The sequence below is a fragment of the Bison bison genome, unplaced genomic scaffold (genome assembly GCF_000754665.1).
Source record: "Bison bison bison isolate TAMUID 2011002044 unplaced genomic scaffold, Bison_UMD1.0 scf7180017851375, whole genome shotgun sequence".
NCBI classification, from domain to species: Eukaryota; Metazoa; Chordata; class Mammalia; order Artiodactyla; family Bovidae; genus Bison; species Bison bison.
In genome coordinates, this window is record NW_011481948.1 from 261,443 (window position 1) to 286,264 (window position 24,822).

General features: G+C 45.6%; 1 protein-coding gene across 1 annotated transcript in view; it reads right to left on the reverse strand.

Moving 5' to 3' along the window:
* POLN (polymerase (DNA directed) nu) overlaps positions 1-23,844 on the reverse strand; it is a 147,468-nt gene extending 123,624 nt beyond the window's left edge. The window contains exons 1-3 of the mRNA XM_010850601.1: positions 22,936-23,844; positions 7,597-7,676; positions 5,661-6,149 (exon numbers count right to left, since the gene is read on the reverse strand). Of these exons, the coding sequence (XP_010848903.1) occupies positions 5,661-6,149; positions 7,597-7,676; positions 22,936-23,074 (708 nt within the window). The 5' untranslated portion in view covers positions 23,075-23,844. The remainder of the gene's footprint in view (positions 1-5,660; positions 6,150-7,596; positions 7,677-22,935) is intronic.
* Between the last annotated feature and the right edge of the window lie 978 nt (positions 23,845-24,822).

Sequence of the window (24,822 nt, forward strand, 5' to 3'; positions counted from 1 at the left end):
AGACAGCCTTCAGAATGGACTGGTTGGATCTCCTTGCAGTCCAAGGGACTCTCAAGAGTCTTCTCCAACACCACAGTTCAAAAGCATCAATTCTTCAGCGCTCAGCTTTCTTCACAGTCCAACTCTCACATCCATACATGACCACTGGAAAAACCATAGCCTTGACTAGACGGACCTTTGTTGACGAAGTAACGTCTCTGCTTTTGAATATGTATGTAGGTTGGTCATAACTTTTCTTCCAAGGAGTAAGCGTCTTTTAATTTCATGGCTGCAGTCACCATCTGCAGTGATTTTGGAGCCCAAAAAAATAAAGTCTGACACTGTTTCCACTGTTTCCCCATCTATTTCCCATGAAGTGATGGGACCGGATGCCATGACTAGACAGTCATCCCTATTTAATCAGTAGTAACAAACCCACACACCCTCCTCACCCAAGTGCCCGGGAGTGCTCAGTATTCCTCTGTTCTGGACTCCAAAGACGCATTCTTCTGTATCCGCTACATCCAGGCTCTCAATGCCCTTTTGCTTTTGAACAGAGGGGCCTGACCCTCTGGAAGCAACTCAGTATACCTGAACAGTGCTTCTGCAGGGTTTTCAGAATGGCCTCCATTTTTTAAGAAACGAGTTAGCAAAAGAACTGAGGGGACTAGGCCTGAAAAATGGAACTGCATCACGACATATTGAAGACAAGTATGCAAGCACTGAGATAAAGCAAGACTCAGACCGGACACTGCGATCCTGATCTTCTGGCAGAAACGGGAGACAACGCTTCCCCGACGAAGGCTCAGACTCCACAACCATGGGTTCAGCAGGAGCGCGAGCCCGGGGTGTGGACTGAAAGACAGCAATGAGCGCGTTACCGTCTCCAACCACAGACAGCCGACTCCAAGGCCGTCTCAGGATGGCTGGGTTCTGTCGCATCTGGACTCCAAATTGTGACTTTATAGCAAACCCCTATATGAAGCTCTGAAGGGGGAACCCTGGGCCAGTCTGCTCCCTACTGCACTCCTCAGGGTCCATGTAGCCCCCAGGAGTAATCTGAGGCTTAGCCCATGTGAATGACCTAGGGAAGGCATTTTCTTACTTCTGACATTCTACCAGATGAGGCAGTGAGCCAGACCCTGCGATACGCTTCTAGTCTAGGCCAAGTTCAGAAGGCACTGTAGGACTATGCCAAGACACTGGAAGCTCCCACTAAAACCCAGCAGAAGGGGCGGCCCCTCCACAAAGGAACCCTGGTGACCAGGGCTGTGTGCTCGCAGTGCAGGGGGCCCGGGTTCAGTCCCCGGTCAGGGAACTAGACCCACACGCTGCAGCTCGGAGCTCTCACACACTGCAACAAAGACCAGAGATCCTGTGGGCCGCAGCTAAGACTTGGCACAGCCAAATAAATAACCTTTTAATACATAGTTTTTAAAAAGATACTGACGCACACAAAAACTACCCCAATCTAGAAGGAGGCATCCCCCTAAAACTAACCCTTGCTGCAGTGGACGGGCCCCAGCAGAGTAAGGCTAGCCCCCGCTGCTGTCAAACTGCAAAGGGTACCTAGCCGGGTACATTTGTCCAGACCGGAGCTCTTCCCTCCCCAAAGCCCACAGGTCGCAAGTGAGGAGCAACATGCCTGTACACCAATGGAGGACCTGAGACGTGGTCAAAGACAAGCACCACCAACAGACGAGCAGAGAGCGGCGTGGTGGGCCAGACTCCCACTGGCTATGTTTTCGCCATATCCTTGCTTGCGTTCTGCCAGTTTGCTCAGCCACCCCAGCCAGGGGGGCAGCTCTGCTGTCTTGGAGGGGTCAGGGAAATACTCTACCATAAGAACGCTTCTGATATTCTATTTGCCACCTAGTCCCCGTGCCTAGGGAACAATGGCTGGAGAACTCACTTGTCAATATCGCCAGAACCATATCATGAGGGGAACACTGAGGAGAATGCTGGACATGACATCAACACCCCCAGCTGGCCCCCACCCCGCCCCTCGCACTCCCTCTGAACCTGTCAGTTCTGCTACGAATTAACAGTCTGGGTCGGGAGGACTGCCACGCCCTTGGCCTCTGCTGGTCACACTTCTGCCTTCTGGCAGTCTGTTCCACTGCTGTTACCTGACTCCCCCACACAATTGGACGGCAGATGTGGGGTGCACTGGATTAAACTGCATAAACGGCACTTGCTTCTCATGCCTCAGGAAGCCTGCCCTGCCCCCAGGGAGGACCTCCGCCCCCAGGCAGGACCGCACCAGACACCCTGCCTCTCACCCAGGAAGGAGCTGCACGTGCAACCTTGCCCACGGGGGCCTGTTTCAAAGTGTAGCCCCAGCTCCCTAAACAGCACGGAAGGGGAATGTGATGGTGGGATGGAAACGTGCCATCCACCCGTCCATCGATTCAACCCGCCTGTGGGGTACGGACCAAACGGGGGTCTGGCCTGTCACTGCGGCCACTGACCAGGCCAGCAAGGTGACACACGAGCATCTGGTTAGGGCCACCGTGAGGCTACACAATCTAAATCCCCAACATAATGGTCCTCTGGCCCCAACCACGCACGCACTAGCAATAGCGGTGTCCTTCAGGGACTGTCCGCTCTTAACAAGTCAGACAGACATTCTGATCTGAGCCCCTGATGGCTTTGTTTTCCTCTACAGACACCCAAACCACCACATGCTGCAGAGTTATGGCCAGATCCCATCCTTTTCCAACAGAACTATAGCCTACAAGTGCACTGATAATGTCCACTTCATAGGGGAATACACAACACGAATCACAGGAATGAGAGGAATTTTCACTCGCAGTGGGACTCGCCCAGGTCATCACTGAACCCGGAGTGCACTAGGAATGGGCTCAGCCAACCGGGCGACCAGCAGCCCTGTAGAGGGGTGCTCCACCTCTCAGGAAGTAACTTCAGGAATCTCACCAAGCAGCCTGCTTATGTAATGGAACAGATGGGGCAAGACTTAACAGACCCTAAGACCTCTGTTTCTTCTTTGGCTCATGTCATTGATAACCACGGAGCTCCTGGTTACCTTCCAGCAAACCAAGGCGGTTTGTGCGTAACCAATACTTCTTGACGCACCTGGATCAATGCTAGAGGACAGGGACAGGTTAATATTCAGGAGACATACACCCAAGCAGAGTGGCTTCACAGTCTGGGTAGGGGCAACACTGCCTCCACTGTCTGGTCAAGAGCCAACCTGGTGACTTGGCTCCTGCCCTTGCTAAGCCCTTTAGTGGCTGTCGTCATTATTCTCCCTTTTGGCCCTGTTTAACCTTTAGGTCAAGTGTGTGTCTTCCAGGCTCTAACATCTTCAGGTAAGGCCTGATGGCTCAAGGGCTTCAATCCATTCCCAGTGGGTGACCCAGGTCCCTGCTGGTCCTTGGAACACTCAGTGAGGGACTTCTACACCTCTCGAGAGGGGTAGGGTCTGTGGCCCCAGTTCAGCAGGAAGTACCTCCAGAAGAAGAGACCTTTGGCCCTTTAACCCTTAAGAAGGGTGTAGAATCCCTCAGAGGGGAAAGAGTGCTGCCCCTGGACAAAGTCTCCTCGAGCAACAGGACATGAAGAAACTATAAGCGACTAAAAATAACTGCTCACGTGGTCAAGTTGGGACAATTGCGAGCAATTGGATACAAATGGGCCAGAATCAAACTGCCATTTCTGAGGTGCTGGGAGCAAAAGCAGGGTACTGCATGTGATCCCTGCACATGGCCCCAGCAAGGGGTGGACAGACCCCCTAAGCAACATCTCCTGCCCAACCCACAGGATCTGCCCCATTGTTACCACATTGGAGGGCCCAGGCAGCTTCTCTCAGAGGGTGAGTCAGGGGGCCTGTCTCTCGTTCTTGCCCCCGTGCACTACAGCACAAGCCCAGTACAGCCTGAGGCCCTCGTCTGGCCTCTTATCAGCATCTACTGATGGAAGAGTCCAAGGGCCTGGGTTGGCAACAAAGCTGTCAGAATTAACCCACAGATTCAAAACAATGGGTATCACAGTTCCACCTGGATGTTTGAATAAACTGACAAGTTGACCCTAAAATTTGTATGGAAATGCAAAGGACCCGGAATACTCAAAACAATCTTGAAAAAGATAACGTAAGAAGAAACACTTCCTAATTTCAAAACTTATTATAAATCTAAAATAATCGAGACAGTGTTGGACTGGCATACAAATAGACGTATAGATCAACTTTTAAAGAACTGAATGTCCAGAAGTAAACCCTAACATTTGCAATCTATTGAGTTTCTATTAAAGTGCCCCCAAAATTCAGCAAATAGTGCTGGGAAAACTAGGTATCAACATGCAAGAGGGTGGATTTATGCCCGTATCTCACAGCACACACAAAAATTAACTCAAACTGGATCACAGGTTTAAATGTAAGAGCTCAAATTAAATTCTTAGAAGCAAATAGGGTAAAGCATTCATGACCTGGGACAGGCAAAGCATTCTTAGATATACCAACAAAAGCACAAGCAATGTAAGAAATACTTGATAAACTGGAATTAATGAAACTAAAAAACCTTTTGTGTTTTAAAAACACCATCAAGGGACTTCCCTGCGGGTCCAGTGGTTAAGAATCTGCTGGCCAATGCAGGGGACACGGGTTTGATCCCTGGTCCAGGAAGATCCCACATTCCGAGAAGCAACTAAGTCCTCGAGCCACAGCTACCGAAGCCCGTGAGTCTAGAGCCTGTGCTCCATGACAAGAAGCCCTCAGACCTCAAAGAAGAGGAGCCCCTGCTCACCGCAACGAGAGAAAGCCTAGTGCAGCGATGAAGAGCCAACACAGCCAAAAATAATAAATAAAGTTAAAAAAAACACACACCACAAAAAAGTCATCAGGAAATTGCTAAAAACAAGCCACAGATTTGGAGAATTACAAATCATATATCTGACAAGAGACTTGTATCAGAATATATAAAGAAATCTTACGGGTCCAAAATAAAACACAAATAACCCAATTTAAAGAATGAGCAATAGACCTGATCTGTCATTTCACCAAAGAATCATGCAAACGGACAGTCAGCACATGAGAAGTTGCTCAGTGTCACCAGTCATGAGGGAAGTGCAGTTTAAAACCGCAGTGAGGGACTTCCCCGGTGGGCCACTGGTTAAGAATCTGTCTTGCAATGCAGGAGACTCAGTTCGGTCCTTGGTCCGGGAACTAAGGTCCCACATGCCGCCGCAGAGCAACGAAGCGTGTACTCAACGACTACGGAGCCCACACGCCTCGACTCGAGAGCCCATGCGTCGCAACGAGAGATCCCGAATGACGCAACAAAGAAAGACCGCTCGTGCCACAAAGAAGACTCGGTGCGGCCGAGTACATACCTCAGTGAGCGAGTATTTTAACACGCAGCGAAACACCGCTTCACACACACAAACATGGCTGAACTGTGAAAAGACAGACAAGCACTGACAGGCGGCGGAGAGTTGGGGCCTCACGCACTGCTGGTGGGGCGTAAGTGGCGCAAGGAGTCTGGAAAGCACTGGGCAGGGCTTACACACCTCGTGAGAGCCCCGCGCTGCCACTCACCACTGGCGGAGGGGAGGTTTACAACCTTATTTCTAGCTCTCCCGTCAGAATCCGACACTAAGAAAACGGGTTTGTTTCACGCTGCCTACAAAACAGAAACAAACACGAACCAACAGCGTTTACTAACCTGGTCAGCTCTCAGCTGGGTGGAGCCATCCTTATACATCAGAGTTACCACCAGGGTGGCTGCCTGTTTGAGCATCTCAATCAGCTGGCTTTGCTCCAAAGCATCCAAATGTCTAATGTCACAAAAGTCCGTTTTGAATGCCTTTGCGTGCCTGGAACTGAGGTAGGTTTCAACCTCACCAGCATCTTCTTCCAGTATCACAAGCTTACTTGTTTTTGCTGATGAACTACTGCATGAGACGTGGTTTCCTGTAAGATTCACGCTCTCTCTGTTGTTTTCCTTTGGGAGGTGTTTTCTTTTACGTTCCATTTTCTGTAGAACTGAAGCCTGTTGGTCACACTGTGGAACTGAACACCGTGAAGGAGCCGAAGAGCTGATACCCTTCTGGCTTTGGTCAGCAGACAGCGGATCTGTGACTCTGATACCAGAGGACTCAGGACAAAACTTGATGGAAACTCCTGACGGCTGGCTCGTAAGCAAATTAAAATTCTATAGAAAAATGGAAAATATTTCACAGAATATGGATTTGTAAGACAAGTCTATATATAAACCAAAGTAAAATCTGATAAAACCCATTTAAGGTAAAGCGGGGACATGGCTTCACATCAACTGTGATCCAACTTCCTAATGAGCTGTGGAGAGTCTCCCTGAGCAGTGGTTCTTCTCAACCCAGGCAGGAGTGCCTGGCTGCACCCTGGGCTGGAAAAGACAGGAGCTAGTGGAGAAGAGACTTAGCAGCAGCAGCAGCAGTGGAGAAGGCCTCCCACCTCAGCCCCGCGCTGGGGCCGCGTGTAACAGGAGATGCTGTGGAGGGGGATGTGCTGTACATGTGTACAAGACTGAGGATGAACCACTGACAGTTTCCAAGCAAAGGCCATTTATAGAGAAAATACAATCACCACAGCTCTACCTACTCAACTTTAAAACAAATTACAGCTCAGCAGCAACATTCTTCCCGTTTCAATCTTGTGACATGGAATACTCATTCGTCGATTCACAGACTCGCACACGAATGTGACCAAACTCCAGGAGACAGTGAGGGGAAGGGGAGTCTGGCTTGCTGCAGTCCACGGGGTGGCAAAGAGTTGAACTCGACTTAGGGACCGAACAGTGACACCCACTACAGTCTGAACTGCTGTGCCACGTCCTCCACCGAGTCACAGCTCAGCCTTTGGTAACGAGACCTCTTCTCATCTCTCCTCCAAGCTCACCACACACCTCACCCACTGGGAACTGCTGCTGCTGTTCTTTAGTCAAACTCTCTGTGACTCTGTGGACTGTGGCCCACAGGCTCCCCAGTCTGTGGGGTGTCCCAGGCAAGAATACTGGAGTGGGCTGCCATTTCTTTCTCCAGGGGATCTTGCCAACCCAAGGATCAAACCTGTGTCTCCTCCTTGGCAGGTGGATTCTTTACCACTGAACCACCTGAGAAGCCCCACTGTAAAATTTATATCCTTCTTTTCCAAACTTCTCTTTACTTTCACTACCCCAAAGCTCCAACTCATCTTCCCTTAACCTAAAAAATGATCGCAAAGTCCTTTCCCACACTCTAAAGGTGAGGATATTGAGACAGACCATTTCCTAGACCTCAACTCGGAATGTTCACACTTCAGAAAGGTGTCCCAGATTCCTCTCCCACCACCAGAGAAAAGCAGCACGAGCCAGCACAAACACTGGGTTAGCCGTCTCCCCTCCGGACTCCAGAGCACTCAGCCCTGACTCCTGTTGTGACACTAATTCACCGAGTCATAGAGAAATACTATGCTTCTCTTTCTCGTCCCCTCATACAAGTAAACTGTAAGCTCCTGGAGAAGAACTTCTTTTATTTTTTAACCATTGTATCCACAGTGCCCAGCATATGGTTGACACTTGATAAATATTTGTTGAAAAAGTGAAAGCTATCTGTTTAGAATTACTCGTATCTGCAAAGATTCACCTTTTTTTCCAGTGATTGATCCTTTCCATCTTCAAGTAGTACTGAATATTTAACACTGGATTTGCCTACCACATCTGCAGCTTTGAAAGACACAGAAAGGAAACACAAGAGAGTAAGGAAACATTAAAATCTAAGTCATATAATTAATTAAACATTGAAAATAGCCTCTATAATCATTTACTCATCATTTACTTAACTAAAACAATGTAATAAAATTTACAAACAAAATGCATACTACCATTGCAGTAAACATTTATGCAAAATGTCTTCAAGTTAACTGGACACAGATCTATGTAATCATGAAATGTTTACTAAAAAAGTATTACTTGGTATTAGCATTTGAATACTTGATTTTGAAAAGCCAAGTTAAGTATTTTACAGAAAGCTTGCAAGTATTAAAAGTTTGAAGAAATTCTTAGATGGAATAATTTTGTAACAGAACATTAGAGATTCAGTAAAACATATAAACTTCTCATTTAGAGTTTAACAAGCTTGGGCTGGACAGGAAGTGATGGAACTGGGTTCAATCCCAGACAACATAACTCAAGTATCTATAATAATAATAATAACCAAGAAATGCAAATGGGGGAAATCTTTCATTTACAATAGAGAAAAGTTATACTTACAATTAATTTAATAAGAAAGGCACAAGACACTCAATGATGAAAACTTAAAATCTTATAAAATGGCATAAATCATGATCTATACAAGTGGAAAAACACAGCATTGAGATAGGAACAAAATATTTAATTCTCCCAAATATAAATTTAGTGCAATTCCCATTAGAGGCCCTACAGGGCTCTTTTAATTGGAAAAAAAAAAACAACAAACTTCAAAGTACATAGGAAATTTAAATGTCTGAAAACAGAGAAGAAAGGTAAGTTGCTTTGTTTGTTTGTTTTTTGAGAGGGGGTTGGCCATGCCATGCAGCATATGAGATCTTACTTCTCTGACCAGGGATTGAACCCATGTCCCCTGCACTGGAAGGCAGAGACTTAATCACTGGACCATCAGGGAAGTCCCAGAAGTTCAGTTGAATTGCTCAGTCGTGTCTGACTCTTTGCGACCCCATGGACTGCAGCATGTCAGGCTTCCCTGTCCATCACCAACTCCCGGAGCTTGCTCAAACTCATGTCTATCAAGTCAGTGATGCCATCCAACCATCTCATCCTCTATGGTCCCCTTCTCCTCCTGCCTTCAATCTTTCCCATCATGAGGATCTTTTCTAAGGAGTCAGTTCTTCCTATCAGGTGGCCAAAGTATTGGAGCTTCAGATTCAGCATGAGTCCTTCCAATGAATATTCAGGACTGATTTCCTTTAGGATTGACAGATTGGATCTCCTTGCAGTCCAAGGGACTCTCAAGAGTCTTCTCCAATGCCACAGTTCAAACGCATCAACTCTCTTGCTTTTTCGATGATCTAGCGGATGTTGGCAATTTGATCTCTGGTTCCTCTGCCTTTTCTAAATCCAGCTTGAACATCTGGAAATTCTCGGTTCATGTACTGTTGAAGCCTCGCTTGGAGAATTTTGAGCATCACCTTGCTAGCGTGTGAGATGAGTGCAAGTGTGCACTAGTTTGAGCATTCTTTGGCATTGCCTTTCTTTGGGATTGGAATGAAAACTGAGCTTTTCCAGTCCTGTGGCCACTGCTGAGGTTTCCAAATTTGCTGGCATATTGAGTGTAGCACTCTAACAGCATCATCTTTTAGGATTTGAAATAGCTCAACTGGAATTCCATCACCTCCACTAGCTTTGTTCGTAGTGATGCTTCTGAAGGTTCACTTGTCTTCTCATTCCAGGATGTCTGGCTCTAGGTGAGTGATCACACCATCGTGATGATCTGGGTCGTGAAGATCTTTTCTGTTGAGTTCTTCTGTGTATTGTTGTCACCTCTTCTTAATATCTTCTGCTTCTGTTAGGTCTATACCATTTCTGTTCTTAATTGTGTCCATCTTTGGATGAAATATTCCCTTGGTATCTCTAATTTTCTTGAAGAGATCTCTAGTCTTTCCCATTCTATTGTTTTCCTCTATTTCTTTGCATTGATCACTGACGAAGACTTTCTTATATCTCCTTGCTATTCTTTGGAACTCTGCATTAAAACGGGTGTATCTTTTGTTTTCTCCTTTGCCTTTAGTTTCTCTTCTTTTCTCAGCTATTTGTAAGGCCTTCTCAGACAACCATTTTGCCTTTTTGCATTTCTTTTTCTTGGGGATGGTCTTGATCACTGCCTCCTGTACAATGTCATCAATCTCCGTCCATAGTTCTTCAGTCACTCTGTCTATCAGATCTAATCCCTTGAATCTATTTGTCACTTCCACTGTATAATCATAAGGGATTTGATTTAGGTCATACCTGAATGATCTAGTGGTATTCCCTACTTTCTTTAAGTCTGAATTTGGCAATAAGGAGTTCATGATCTGAGCCACAGTCAGCTCCCAGTCTTGTTTTTGCTGACTGTATACAGCTTCTCCAACTTTTGCTGCAAAGCATATAATCAATCTGATTTCAGTATTGACCATCTGGTGACGTCCATGTGTAGAGTTGTCTCTTATGTTGTTGGAAGAGGGTGTTTGCTATGATCAGTGTGTTCTCTTGGCAAAACTCTGTTAGCCTTTGCCCTGCTTCATTTTGTACTCCAAGGCCAAACTTGCCTGTTACTCCAGGTATCTCTTGACTTCCTACTTTTACATTCCAGTCCCCTATGATGAAAAGGACATCTTTTTTGGGTATTAGTTCTAAAAGGTCTTGATAGAACCGTTCAACTTCAGCTTCTTCAACATTAGTGGTTGCAGCATAGACATGGATTACCGTGATATTGAATGGTTTGCCTTGGAAACAAACAGAGTTCATTCTGTCGTTTTTGAGATTGCACCCAAGTACTGCATGAAGAAAGCTGAGTGCTGAAGAATCGATGCTTTTGAACTGTGGTGTTGGAGAAGACTCTTAAGAGTCCCTTGGAGTGCAAGGAGATCCAACCAGTCCATTCTAAAGGAAATTGGTCCTGGGTGTTCTTTGGAAGGAATGATGCTAAAGCTGAAACTCCAGTACTTTGGCCACCTCATGCGAAGAGTTGACTCATTGGAAAGGACTCTGATGCTGGGAGGGATTGGGGGCAGGAGAGGAAGGGGACGACAGAGGATGAGATGGCTGGATGGCATCACCGACTCGATGGACATGAGTTTGAGTGAACTCCGGGAGTTGGTGATGGACAGGGAGGCCTGGTGTGCTGCAATTCATGGGGTCGCAAAGAGTCGGACACAACTGAGCGACTGAACTGAACTGAACTGCATTTCAGACTCTTTTGTTGACCATGATGGCTACTCCATTTCTTCTAAGGGATTCTTGCCCACAATAGTAGACATAATAGTCATCTGAACTACATTCGCCCATTCCAGTCCATTTTAGTTCACTGATTCCTAAAATGTCGATGTTCACTCTAGCTATCTCCTGTTTGACCACTTCCAATTTACCTTGATTCAGGGACCTAGCATTCCAGGTTCCTATGAAACATTGTTCCTTACAGCATTGGACTTTACTTCTATTACCAGTCACATCCACGACTCACCTATTTTGGGTGACCCTATACAGCATGTCTCATAGTTTTATTGAGTTAGACAAGGCTGTGGTCCATGTGATCAGTTTGATTAGTTAAATTTAAAAAAAAAATTGAAGAAGACTTGCTTTGCTAGATTAACAGAACATGCTATAAAGCCACTGTGATCAAATATACAAGGCATTTGAGTAGGAGTAGACAAGAGCTCAAGAACAGGGCAGAGAATCCAGAAGCTGACCCCAAGGCTTATGAGGATTTAATAGATAGTGAAAATCATAGTTCAGTTCAGCAGAGAAGGATAAATTAATAAATAGGGGAAGGACAATTAGCACCATTTCTGAAAAAAAATAATACACTGGAAAAAGTAACGGGACAAAAAAGACAAAGAGTTAATATTTATATTATACAACAAATTACACTGACCAAAAATGAAAAATTCAGTGGAAAATGAGCAAAAGATACGGAGAGGCAACACACAAAATAGCAAATCCAAAAAGCAAACAAATATGATGTAATACTCATACTCTGTACTAGTCAGGGAAATGCAAACTAAATATACTTGGAGATGGAGAAGTAAGAGGTAGTCTCACTCGTTACTGGTAAAAATGTGAATGGTTCGGATCTTTCCATGTGTGTGTGTGTGAGAAAACAGCTCATTACTAGAATGAACTGCCGCTGATTTCCATGACGGGTGGGAGGCTGGAAGCAATGACCAAAGGGTCTTTCAAGTCTAAGAGCCAATCAAAACTATCTTCCATGGTCACAGTTCTTCCTTTGGTACAAGGAACACTGCTTTTTTACATAGCGTGAAAGCAACCTGAAGCATCTGTTTTTAAATTCCTTTTCTCCCTTTTATGTTTATCTATCTCTTCCATAAGGTTCAGCACAATTTTTTGGCAGAGATCCTACAGTAAAGTCACATTATCTTCATGTATTTTAGCTTGTTTCTCCAGATATTCCAAGAAACTTCTAAAGGTCATCTGGACTTTTGGAATTGGCTCCCTCAGAAGGAAGATCATGCTCTTTAAGTTCTCTGAGCTGATACCTTCTGACAGTTCGTAGAGCAGGTTTCTGGTTTCAGGACCTAATGAAGCTCAGGTTCTCGATGTCTCATCACAGAAAGAATTCAGTGAGGGACAAAGTGATAGGTAAGAAGTGGATTTATTCAGATTTAGAGAGAAGCACACTCCACAGAGTGCGGGCCATGGCAGAGGGTGAGCGCGGCCTAGGATCTTTGTGGAAAACAAAGTGTCAACACATTAAAAACACACACATGCGTCTCAGAGTTGGAGAGAAAAGGACAAACCCAAAGGGTCCAAAGACGGGCCTCGGGGATGCCACCCATGCTGCTTCCTGATGCGGTGAAGGTTATGGGGTGTTCAGTTTGTGAAATCCTGAGCTGTAATCTTAGGATAGATGTACTGTGTGTTTGTGTGTTGTGACCTCAATAAAAACAGAGAGGTATAAAATACATAAGTCATGTAATGAAACCACCTCACTGCTGGCTATCTATTTCACAGAAATATATGCAACAGTAAGTAGGTTTAAGCCAAACATTTATGACAGTACTGCATTACGGCAAAGGACTGAAAACAAAGCAAATACCAACCAAGAGGGCAGTGGAGGAAGAAATTATGTAGCAGCCACACCATGGAGCACAGAGCCACCGAACAGAATAAGCTGTGTTAGTTGACCTGAAGGTGCAGAGATCTGTGAAAGTGTAACCTCATTTTTAAAAAAATGACTTTAATGTATGTGTACCCATACCCTGGCAGAGGTCTGGTCCCTGGGAGGCTGACCTTGAGATGAAGGCTTGCATTCAGAAAGGTTACTGGGGGGGGCACTCTCAGGATCAATGTCTGTAGGGGAGTAAAGGACTAATGCAATTGCTAAGAAGGCCTGACATGTTCCTACAGAATTTTCCTCCAGAGGGTCAACCTCCACACCCACCAGTCACTACCTGGTTGTTCCTGGGAAAGGGGTATGCCCTTGGGAAAAGCTCTTTGCAGCTGAGGCAACCATCAGGAGGGGCTGTGCTGCCACAGCTGGGATAAGCAGGGGGCTCCAGGTACCTAACCCTAACCCTCTACCATGTCCTGAGGACCCCTCACCCTGGCTGGGCACCTCTGCTGGTTTTGATTGCTTGTCTGATCGTGACCTAAACCCTCATCCCTGAGAGGTGAAGTCCCTGGTTGTCATGCCCTTTTCAGGCACGGCCACTGCATTTACTGTCAAATGTGGACAGTGGACCAAGGGGTGTCCAATCACATCACCTGGGTCTCAAACAGAGGCTTTCCTGTCCCCTTTACATGATGGCAGCCCTGTCACCCCTAGTAGGATGGAGAGTACATCTTTGGCCTGCCAGTCCCTTGGTATAAGAAACTTGAAATGACTGGGCAGCAACTATAGCTTGAAGAAAGCCATTCTTTCTACGCCCTTGGCAGATTTACCTTGGGGAGTCAAGACTAAACCTGCAGAACCCAGAAACATAGGGAGAGAAAAACACATTTATGGAGGGGGTTCTGGGAGTGATGCTGGGCAGGGTTGCTCCCACTGCCACCGTCTGGGTCCCAGTGTCCTTAACTATGTCCAATGGGGACACTGCATCCTGCAATGGTCACTGATGTCCAGGGAATACTGCAGCCTGGAGGTCACCGGAGCTGACCTGCTACCCACCACTCCATCACTGCACCACCTGTGCGCCCATGACAGAGCCCATGGGTCCCAGGATCACATACCAGCTGCAGCTCCTGTGCTGTAGAGCGGGTCCTTATGTCCAGGGCAGTGCTATGCAGGACTGTAGGTCAGCGGATCAAATGCTCTGTGAGCCTTGGAGAACAGAGCTCACTGAGGCCCTGTGTGTGGGAAAGGCAAACCCATGCCCAGAACATGTGTGGATTCTAGTCAAAACAAAGCTCAGCACCTTTGAGGGCACAAGGGGATCAGTGTTGCAAGCGAGCCCCCAAGTGACTGTGCTCAAAGTTTGGTGCTACTGGGGACCCAGTGTTCGGTCTGAAATTGGAAAGCTGGACAACAGAGGCGACAGCAAGGCAGGCCCTGGGGCGTGCGAGCGCTATGCCATGTGCAGCCTCCACCCCAGCCCCATGGTCGCTCCATTAGAAGCCCAAGTGGCCTGTTCCGGGACAGCAGACGGCCAGATGGTAGACATCACTTGGCCAAGCCATTCCAGGTATGTTCCTTCCTTCGACACTCTCTCGGGTGGCTGCTTCCGAGTCTGCTGTTACTGTAATCTTCAGAGTTCTTTACTTCTCAGCAGCGAATCCCATTACTAGTCAGTAATGCTTTAAACTTCCTCTGTTCCAATGCCTACACGGTTTCTGTGCCCTGGCCAGCCCACGTCTCATCCACTTCCCTGACAGGCCCTGCCAAAAGACAGGGAGGTGGCAGTTCCTGAGGGACGTGTGACTTCTAAAGACAGAGCCCTCTTGCATCTTGCAGTGGAAGTAGGGAGGGGGGCTGGCCTTTGACAGAGGAGTAGCTACTTCAGCAGGTCCCAGAAGCACCTGGGACTCAAGATTTGAAGGCACCAATCCAGACGTCCCCACCCTGCCTCTCAGGGTCAGGTCCCTCTTCCTGATCAAGGCCCTGACCTTAAGGCAGAACACCTGCTTGGGGTGAGAGTCCAGCCTGCTCTGGAGCTCTACCAGCCTGACTAGGAACGGGCCTGGGACCGCAGGGAGCCTCTTTACAGGCCAGCAGGTGAGCTGTCTGTCACATTTAACCTTTAGTTGCTGGTGAATCACCCTCAGCCTCTGTCTTTTCCCAGGGCACACAGCCACAGCCATTAGGCCATTCTCTTCCACTTCTCAAATACACAGACTGCCCAGCAGCCTGGACAGCTGCTTCCACAGATCAACCCAACCAGTCACCTGAGGAAAAGCTTCACTGCACTGCTGCCATCCGTATCTCACCTACAGCTTGTTCTGTGTGTGTGTGTGTGTGTATCACTTATTTCGCTGCGTCGGGCCTTGGTTGCAGCACTCAGAGTCTCTGATTTTCACTGCAGCCTGCAGAATCTTTAGCTGTGGCAAGTGAACTCTTGGTTGCGGCATGTGAGATGCAGTTCTCTGACCAGGGCTCGAACCCAGGCCCCTGCATTGGGAGTTTAGAGTCATAGAAACAGGTGAACAAAAACATAAGAGGCATAAGTTATTAACACGGGGTGGCGATAAGGGGAGATTGGTTTATCAAACAAAGAAAAAGCCTAAATTAAGAAAACAATGTACATATAAATCCTTTCACTCTGAATGTGTGTAAATATGTAAAAAAAAATTTTTCATGTGGGATTAAGGACTTTGTTTTCAGTTTTTCTGTTTAAAAAAAACAAACATTTCTAAACTATTACAAACAACAACAAAAAAGACCCCCGAAACACTGAGAATACAACGTAAACAGAAATAGTTAAGTCTTTCATACGTGTATCATGTCTGTAGAAAGCTCTTACAAATCAGTAAGAGTTGAAATTTACAGATCAGACCACCGTCATAGCCTCAAAGATGAGACTACATTTGCCTGCCTCCAAGAGTGCAGTTTTCCAGTGGTCATGTATGGATGTGAGAGTTGGACTATAAAGAAAGCTGAAGAATTGGTGCTTTTGAACTGTGGTGTTGGAGAAGACTCTTGAGAGTCCCTTGGACTGCAAGGAGACCCAACCAATCCATTCTGAAGGAGATCAGTCCTGGGCGTTCATTGGAAGGACTGATGTTGAAGCTGAAACTCCAGTACTTTGGCCACCTCATGCGAAGAGCTGACTCATTTGAAAAGACCCTGATGCTGGGGAAGATTGAGGGCAGGAGGAGAAGAGGACAACAGAGGATGAAATGGTTGGATGGCATCACCGACTCCATGGACGTGAGTTTGAGGAAGCTCCGGGAGTTGGTGATGGACAGGGAGGCCTGGTGTGCTGTGGTTCACGGGGTCGCAAAGAGTCAGACACGACTGAGAGACGAACTGAACTGAAAGAGCACAAAATATATCAAGAGTTAAAGCATTCTGCAAATAAACAAAAACTACGGCACAGAAAATTCTCTGAGTTGCAGATGAATCAATGCAGTTTACTTCTAATAAGGTATTCTGGTAATGAAGTATCATTTGAGCAGAACCTTGTAAATGCAATCATCGCACTACTAAAGAGATGTATACGAAGGAGTCAAAGAAAAGGTTAAGTAGAGGATGAAGCTGGGAAACACTGTTTTTGGAAACTGGAGTTAAATCTGAATGCAGACTAATCCCTTGTCAGTCGCATCACCTGCGAAGTATTTTCTCCCATTTTGTGGGCTGTCTTTTTACGTGTGTCTTCTCTTTTGGCAATCACGGACTGTGGCCCGCCAGGCTCCTTTGTCCATGCCTTACAACATGCGGAACCCTGGTTCCCCAACCCACCCAGGGACGGAGCCTGCACCCCTGTACTGGCAGTGCAGTTTCTTAACCACGACCCACGGGGAAGCCCCAGCTGTTTTTGTTTATGGTTCTTTCGCTGTGCAAAAGCTTTTGCATTTAATTAGGTCACATTTGTTTATTCTTGTTTTTATTTCTGTAACTTTAGCAGATGGATTCATAAAGATATTGCTGCAATTTATGTCAGTGTTCTGCCTGTTTTCCTCTAAGTTTTATAGGATCCAGGCTTACATTTAGGTCTTTACTCCCATTTGAATTTATTTTTGTGTATGGTGTTAAAGAATGTTCTACTTTCTTTTTTTTTTTAACTTGTAGCCATCCAGTTCTCCCATTTGTTGAAGACACTGTCCTTCTATTGCATGGCATTGTCTTCTTTATCACAGATTAATTGACCACAGGTGTGTGGGTTTGTTTCTTAGCTTTCTATCATGTTCCTTTGATTTGTATTTCTGTTCTTGAGCCCACACCATACTGTTTTGATTACTGTAGCTTTGTAGTAGAGTCTGAAGTCAGGGAGCCTGATTCCTCCAGCTATTTTTCTTTGCTTTGGCAAGAAAGATTGCTTTGGCTATTCAGGGTCTTTTGTGTCTCCATATAAAGATTTTTTTCATCTAGTTCTGTGAAAAAGGGTAATTGATAGGGATTGCACTGAGTCTGTAGACTGCCTTGGGTACAGGGGTGGGGGATGGTGGAGGGATAGACTGGGCATTTGGGGACAACATGTACACACTGCTATATTGAAAACAGACAGTCAACAAGGACCTACTATAAAATAAATCAATTTAAAAATCTGAATAGGGCATAAAGAGAGGGGAAGTGATGAGACTTAAGACTTAAAGGGCTGGCAAGGGCCAGGCTGCCCTGCAGGGGTATTTTTCTACAGACAAATTCTGCAGAAAACAAAGACAAGATCTGAGCTAATTCCAGCAACAGCACAAAGGCAGGTCAAAAGTGGCAATAAATTGACACCTAACATCAACTAAGGAAGTACCACAAATTTTCAAATAAGAAGGAGTGAAGGCTTGAATTAGGGCAGTGGAAACTTGAACCCAACACCTGGCAGGTATACTAAGTGACTGGACATAAGGATTTTATATTTACTTGATAGAAATAAAAAAAATGTTTATCCATATAATCTTGACCAGAGTAAAATAATAATAAAATATCTATTTTGTCATTTAGCTTTATGTTCTCTGTGCTTGAAATTGCAAAGATTTCCACTAGTTGGTAGAAATAAAGACACACTTCACATTAATGAATTGGATTTTGACAAATAATTGCCTTGAGGAGTTTTAAACTTGTCTTAATTTGTTCAGTTCAGTTCAGTTGCTTGGTCATGTCTGACTCTGTGACTCCATGGACTGCAGCACGCCAGGCCTCCCTGTCCATCACCAACTCTCGGAGTTTACTCAAACTCATGTCCATCGAGTTGGTGATGCCATCCAACCATCTCATCCTCTGTTGAACCCTTCTCCTCCTGCCTTCCTTCAATCTTTCCCACCATCAGGGTCTTACCAATGAGTCAGTTCTTTGTATCAGGTGGCCAAACTATTGGAGCTTCAGCTTCAGCATCAGTCCTTCCAACGAATATTTCGGACTGATTTCCTTTAGGATTGACTGGCTGGATCTCCTTGCAGTCCAAGGGACTCTCAAGAATCTTCTCCAACACCACAGTTCAAAAACAGCAATTCTTCGGTGCTCAGCTTTCTTTATGGGCCAACTCTCACATCCATACATGACTACTGGGAAACCATAGCTTTGACTAGACGGACCTTTGTCAGCAAAGTAATGTCTCTGCTTTTTAATACGTTGTCTAGGTTGCTCATAGCTTTTCTTCCAAGGAGCAAGAGTCTTTTAATTTCATGGCTGCAGTCACCATATGCAGTGATTTGGGAGCCCAAGAAAATAAAGTGTGTCATTGTTTCCATTGTTTCCCCATCTATTTGCCATGAAGTGATGGGACTAGATGTCATGATCTTCGTTTTCTGAATATTGAGCTTTAAGCCAACTTTTTCACTCTCCACTTTCACTTTCATCAAGAGGCTCTTTAGTTCTTCTTTGCTTTCTGCCATAAGGGTGGTGTTATCTGCATATCTGAGGTTATTGATATTTCTTCCAGCAATCTTGATTCCAGCTTGTGCTTCATCCAGACTGGCATTTTGCATGATGTACTGTGTATATAAAGTTAAATAAGCAGGGTGACAATATACAGCCTTTCCCAATTTGGAACCAGTCCATTGTTTCATGTCCGGTTCTAACGGTTACTTCTTGACCTGCATGCAGATTTCTCAGGAGGCAGGTAAGGTGGTCTGGTATTCCCATCTCTTTAAGAGTTTTCCACAGTTTGTTGTGATCCACATAGTCAAAGCCTTTGGCATAATCAGTTTTGATTTGTAATGTCTATGAAACTATTCTTATTTTACCAGAAAAAAAAACATATTCACCTCTAAGCTCTATTAAGTTAAAAAAGATTTTGGATAAGTATGTATTAGAAAACATTATTTGATTTCTATAGATATTTAGACAAAATAGAGATGTACTCTAATAAATACGTTTAATCAAATGCATCAGTTCAGTTCAGTTCAGTCACTCAGTTGTGTCCGACTACTATCCATAGCACCAGGCCAGCTGACAACCTTGAAATTACCGTGAAAAATTATTCTCCTCCAGTGTTCCTCAAATCCTTTCAGTGGCATTACTGAACACTGAAGTGACGATGTAAATTTAAGTCTTGCTCAGTCGTGTCTGATTCTTTGTGATCTGTAGCCCACCAGGCTCCTCTCTGTCCATGGAATTCTCCAGACAAGGATACTGGAATGGGTTACTATTTCCTTCCCTAGGGGATTCTTCCCAACCCAGGGATTGAACCAAGGACTCCCCAGGCCGGTTCTTTACTGTCTGAGCCACCAGGGAAGCCAAATTTAACTCAGGTGATCTCAGTTTGCATCTAGTTTAAAGGTAAAGGAGTCGCAGTAAGAAGCCAAGCCGCAGTCACAGAAGACCCACCAACACAGTGGCCTAACAACAAGTTCATTTCTCTCTGCTGCTCTGAGGCGAGCGGTCTCGGTTGGTGGAGCAGTTGTCTCATGAAGACACTCTGGACTTGGGGTCCCTCCAGCACGCTGGTCCACAGTCCTCTAGGACGCTTGTCGTTTGCAGGATAGAATGGAGTCGTTTGAGGTTCCAACTGGAGGAAAGGGAAGAGACCAGCTAGGAAGCAAGTCAGATGTCTTCAGGCCTACCCTGGCAGTGGCGCGCCCGACAGATAGGAAGCTGCTACTTGGCCACACCTGACTGCAAGGACACTGAGCCATGTGCGTCAGCTGATGGTGTGCTTCTGAGGAGAAGGACGGACTCTGGTGTGGTGGATGATGAGTAATGATTACCACGAGAATGGTTACCTTTGAGCAGGAAGAGAATTTTAATTCAGAAGGAAATTTTGAGATGTTGGCAAAGTAAGTAGTAGTCATATGATTTTCTCTTTATATTAATTCATTAACCTGTATTTTAAGTCTTTGCATCTTTTTTTTTTTTAAACCACAAAAGGTTTTAAAATAAAGACTAACTTTGCTGCAAGAGGATACACACAGTCCAATCTTTACTGGACGTGTATACCTCAGTTGGTCTAGCAGATCAGAAAATTAGATCCCAAAGTGACATAGAACACTGTTTGGTTTTACTTAATATAATTTTATAAAAGCAAATATTAATAGTTTATCTCCATTGATTTCTGAGTTCAATTTTGATATTTATTTAGTATGAGATGGGCATTCAGAAATGAAATGCTGATTTACAATATTTTACTTATAAAGGAGGATTTGACATAACAGCTTAGCATGTGGCAAGAGTTCAGGAATCAACTCAGGTTCAGCATCAATCATCAATAACCCATTAGCAATCCAACTTTCAGATTTATATGAAATAAGAGTAAAACCGGTGGGACCCTGTGGCAGACAGACTCCAAGGTGTTCCCACGACCCCCCTTGTCCAGTACTCACGCCCTTGTGGAACCTCTTGAGGGTGGGTGGATTACTTCTAACCAAAAGAATACAGCAACAGTGACAGAATGTTTGTGATTACCTTACATAAGACTGTAATGTCACTCTCTTGCACTCTGAAAAAGTAAGCTGCCATAATGTAAAGCTGCCTGAGGAGAGAACCATGTGGAAATGAACCGAGGGTGGCTTCTAGCCAACAGTCACCAAGAAACTGAGACCCTCATCTAAGAGTCCACAACCGTGTGAACTTACAAGCAAATGCTTCCCCATTTCAGGCCTCAGAGGAGCCTCCAGCCCTGACTGATACCTGCACAGCAGCCCTGCAGAGGACCCAGCTAAGCTGTGCTGAGGCTCCTGACCACAGAAACTGAGAGATAACACGTGTGTGTTCAGTCACATGTGTGTGTTCAGTCACTGAGTTCACAGGAAGTGCTACAGAGCAACAGACACAAACTCTTTGTAAAAATTCTACTCTTTTTCCAAATCCAAGAACACTTGACAGAAAAGTAACGCCTTATCATCTCAATAAGTTATGAAAACTAGGATTTAGCAAGGTATTTTAAGAGCATGGCAAGGCAGTTCATGAGATGGGCTGACCGATAAATTTTTCCCAACAGAGACTCACATCACAGCTTCCAGGGGCGTTTTATTATTCTCACCAGGTTTTGAAGGAAGGGGTATTCCAAGCTCTGTCGAGTGCACACTGCTCTTTCACTTTGGAAAGCAAGTATCCGAGTAAAGGAGAACGCTGTCTCTCTGACATGTGATGTTAACCTTATCTACTTCCCAAGCACCAACATTCCCCCTAAAACACTATCAGTGGCTAGGTACGTAGTCCACACCCCCAGATTCTTACCAGTTCATTAGTGACTTCTGTAAGAGGGGCAACAGACGCATGGCTATCAACAGGTGGAAATGTTAAGAGTATCTTAATATAATCAACAAACTACATTTATAACAGCTTTTGCACTGTTTGTCAATTTTTCTCAATTATTTCATCTCCATGAAATTAATTATATCTCACTCACTTATTATCTACGCCGTAGAAGAAAAACACAAATTACTGGCCCATATTTACAATTTTAAATAAAAACTGCTTTATTACAAACCCTGGTGTTTAACCCACTTCAGTCACACTTGTGAGGCTATGCCACCGCCTTCACTCCTGTGTCACGTCAGGAACACACACACACAGACCCACTGATCTTTGCCATGTTAAGAGTGTACATACACATACCCAGTGGTATAATATACATACTGTCATGAACACTTCTCTTCTCCACCACAAACTACAAGCAAATACAGGTTCAGTGACCCAAGAGCTAAAGGCAAAGCAACACTCGGATGGGCACTATGAAAGAGCCCCTCTCTTTTGAGGTTACTTGAACATCTGGTCCAGATTTTAAGGGAATGAAACAAGGAAGAGTGTGTTACATTTTAAAAGCAGTAAGGGCTAAGAAAATGTAAAATTCAGTGAGCAGAAGCTCAGCCATCACTGAATGAGAGTAGAGCAGGGGAGCTGGGCCCCCTCATTTGTAGCAGAAACTTCCCTACGCAACACGAAGTTCTAGAAAACACTCTGCTACATTTCATTTTCTGAAAATTAATAAGAAACCTCACTAAAATGGGAGCTTCCCTCATAGCTGAGTTGATAAAGAATCCACCTGCAATGCAGGAGACCCCGTTTCGATTCCTGGGTCGGGAAGACCCTCTGGAGAAGGGATAGGCTACCCTCTCCAGTATTCTTGGGCTTCCCTTGTGGCTCAGCTGGTAAAGAATCCGCCTGCAACGCGGGAGACCTGGGTTCGATCCCTGGGTTGGGAAGGTCCCCTAAAGAAAGGAAAGGCTACCCACTCCAGTATTCTGGCCTGGAGAATCCCATGGACTGTATAGTTTCATTGGGTCGCAGTCCCACACAACTGAGCGACTTTCACTTTCACTAAAATGGAGTTGGAGGCCAGAAGGGGGAGCTCTGGCGCAGTACCACTAAAAATCAGTCACAGGAACAATCAATCACAGGTCCCCACAGGAAAACATGTGCCTAGCATCTCCTACAAGCAGTCACCACCCCAGCAACTCAGATAGAAACCACCCCCACTCTGAACTCTCACTTTTCTCCAGTGGACTTTGGTCCAGAACAACCCCTCCCAACATCCACTTTTTTCTCTATAAAATGACGTGCTTCTCCTTTGTTAGACCCGCCTTTGGCCTTTGTATTGCATCTTTGTCCAAAACTGCTATTCTCGAGCAAACTCATTTTTGCTAGTAAGATAACTTTTATTTTTAAGGTCAATGATTTTCAAAACTTAGTCTTAAGAATAATTCAAGGTAACAAAAAACATGAAGGTTCGTAAAAATTACTCACTGTTTTCACTCTCTCTCCAGGTCTCAGATTCCACTAAATCACCTGAATGCATAGCAGACATAATCTTCTGTGCAACACTGGAGAGTGGTATCTTACAGAGGTCAGAGCCTACAAATGCCTCATAATTTTCCATTTTCATAAAATCCTAAACGTAAGATAAATATAATACCCATATATTAATTTTGAGACTTCAAAATAAGTCATGTAAAAACTTTTATGTACAGACATTCATAAAAATTACTATATTCACCACTATAACAAATAGGCGTCACCTGTCCTCATAACACAGATGGGGTAGTGAAGACGCGGACAGGACATTCACAGGCTCCACTGGGTGTTATGCTAATACCATATGGGAGGAATGTATCAGGATTTCCTAGTTAACCAATTTTGAAGCAAGCAATCTACTCAAACCTTTCCTACTTCCTGAGGTTTGAAACAAATCGCTGTTACAGTCTTCAAACATACAAATCTAGTAACATAAAAATTACTTTTAATTGACTTGAGCTATTATGACAGACACATAACCTGACATCCTTCCACTCGCCCTGCTCAATTATACTGGCCCCTGGGCTCAGCAGGTGAAGGTCCAGCAGGGGCAGTCCAATTCACCAAGTAGCTGTTCACACATCTAATGTATCTGGCACTAATCTAAACAGAATTTGCTGTTCCATGAATCGAAAAGCAGGTGACGTTTTTCTGCATTACTGAAGAGAAAAATTTCAAGTAAATTCTTGATTCCAAGGTAGGGCAGAAGGGAAAAAAAAGGAACAAAAAAAGGTCACTTGTGAGGAGTGAATAGCAAAGTCTTAGATGAAATTTATTGCTACAGATTTTTCAAGCACATTCAGTTCAGTTCAGTCGCTCAGTCGTGTCCGACTCTTTGCGACCCCATGAATCACAGCACACCAGGCCTCCCTGTCCAACTCCCGGAGTTCACTCAGACTCACGTCCATCGAATCAGTGATGCCATCCAGCCATCTCATCCTCTGTCGTCCCTTCTCCTCCTGCCCCCAATCCCTCCCAGCATCAGAGTCTTTTCCAATGAGTCAACTCTTCACATGAGGTGGCCAAAGTACTGGAGTTTCAGCTTTAGTATCATTCCTTCCAAAGAAATCCCAGGGCTGATCTCCTTCAGAATGGACTGGTTGGATCTCCTTGCAGTCCAAGGGACTCTCAAGAGTCTTCTCCAACACCACAGTTCAAAAGCATCAAGTCTTCGGCGCTCAGCTTTCTTCACAGTCCAACTCTCACATCCATACACGACCATTGGGAAAACCATAGCCTTGACTAGACGGACCTTTGTCAGCAAACTAATGTTTCTGCTTTTTAATATGCTGTCTAAAGTTAAAGCTAAAATCATTGTGCCCACTGGCGTGCGCCTCACATGAGGTGGGATCGCCAGGTGCTGGGTGGGTGGTGCTGGTGGGCGGACGTTCCCGGGGTGGTAGCAGCAGGACCAGAGCCTGAAGAGGTTTGTGGGGAGCCGCCCACTCACCTCAGGGGGACCAGTGGACACACTGGGAGCCGCACAGTCTCCCAGCTTTAGAACCTTCCAGATGGCCCCGGGCCATGCGCTGCCTCACGGCCCAGGACGCCCCAGGACCCCTTCCCATCCCACCTGCCTCAGCCCGCCCCCCGACACACACCCCCGTCTCAGTCGAAGGCCACACGTGTCTCACTGTCCAGGCCTGACCAGGCTAAACGCGGGGCCTCCCCTCCCAACGCTGGCAGCCATGTGTCCGCCTCTCCGGTTCCAGCACCTGCCCGCCCACCCACAGTGGGCACGGACCTCGGTCCACACGCAGCCTGCCCACAGCCTTGGGGGCCTCCTCACAGCCCCACCCACACAGCACAGGGCAGCAAGAGGGGTCTTCCCAGGGACCT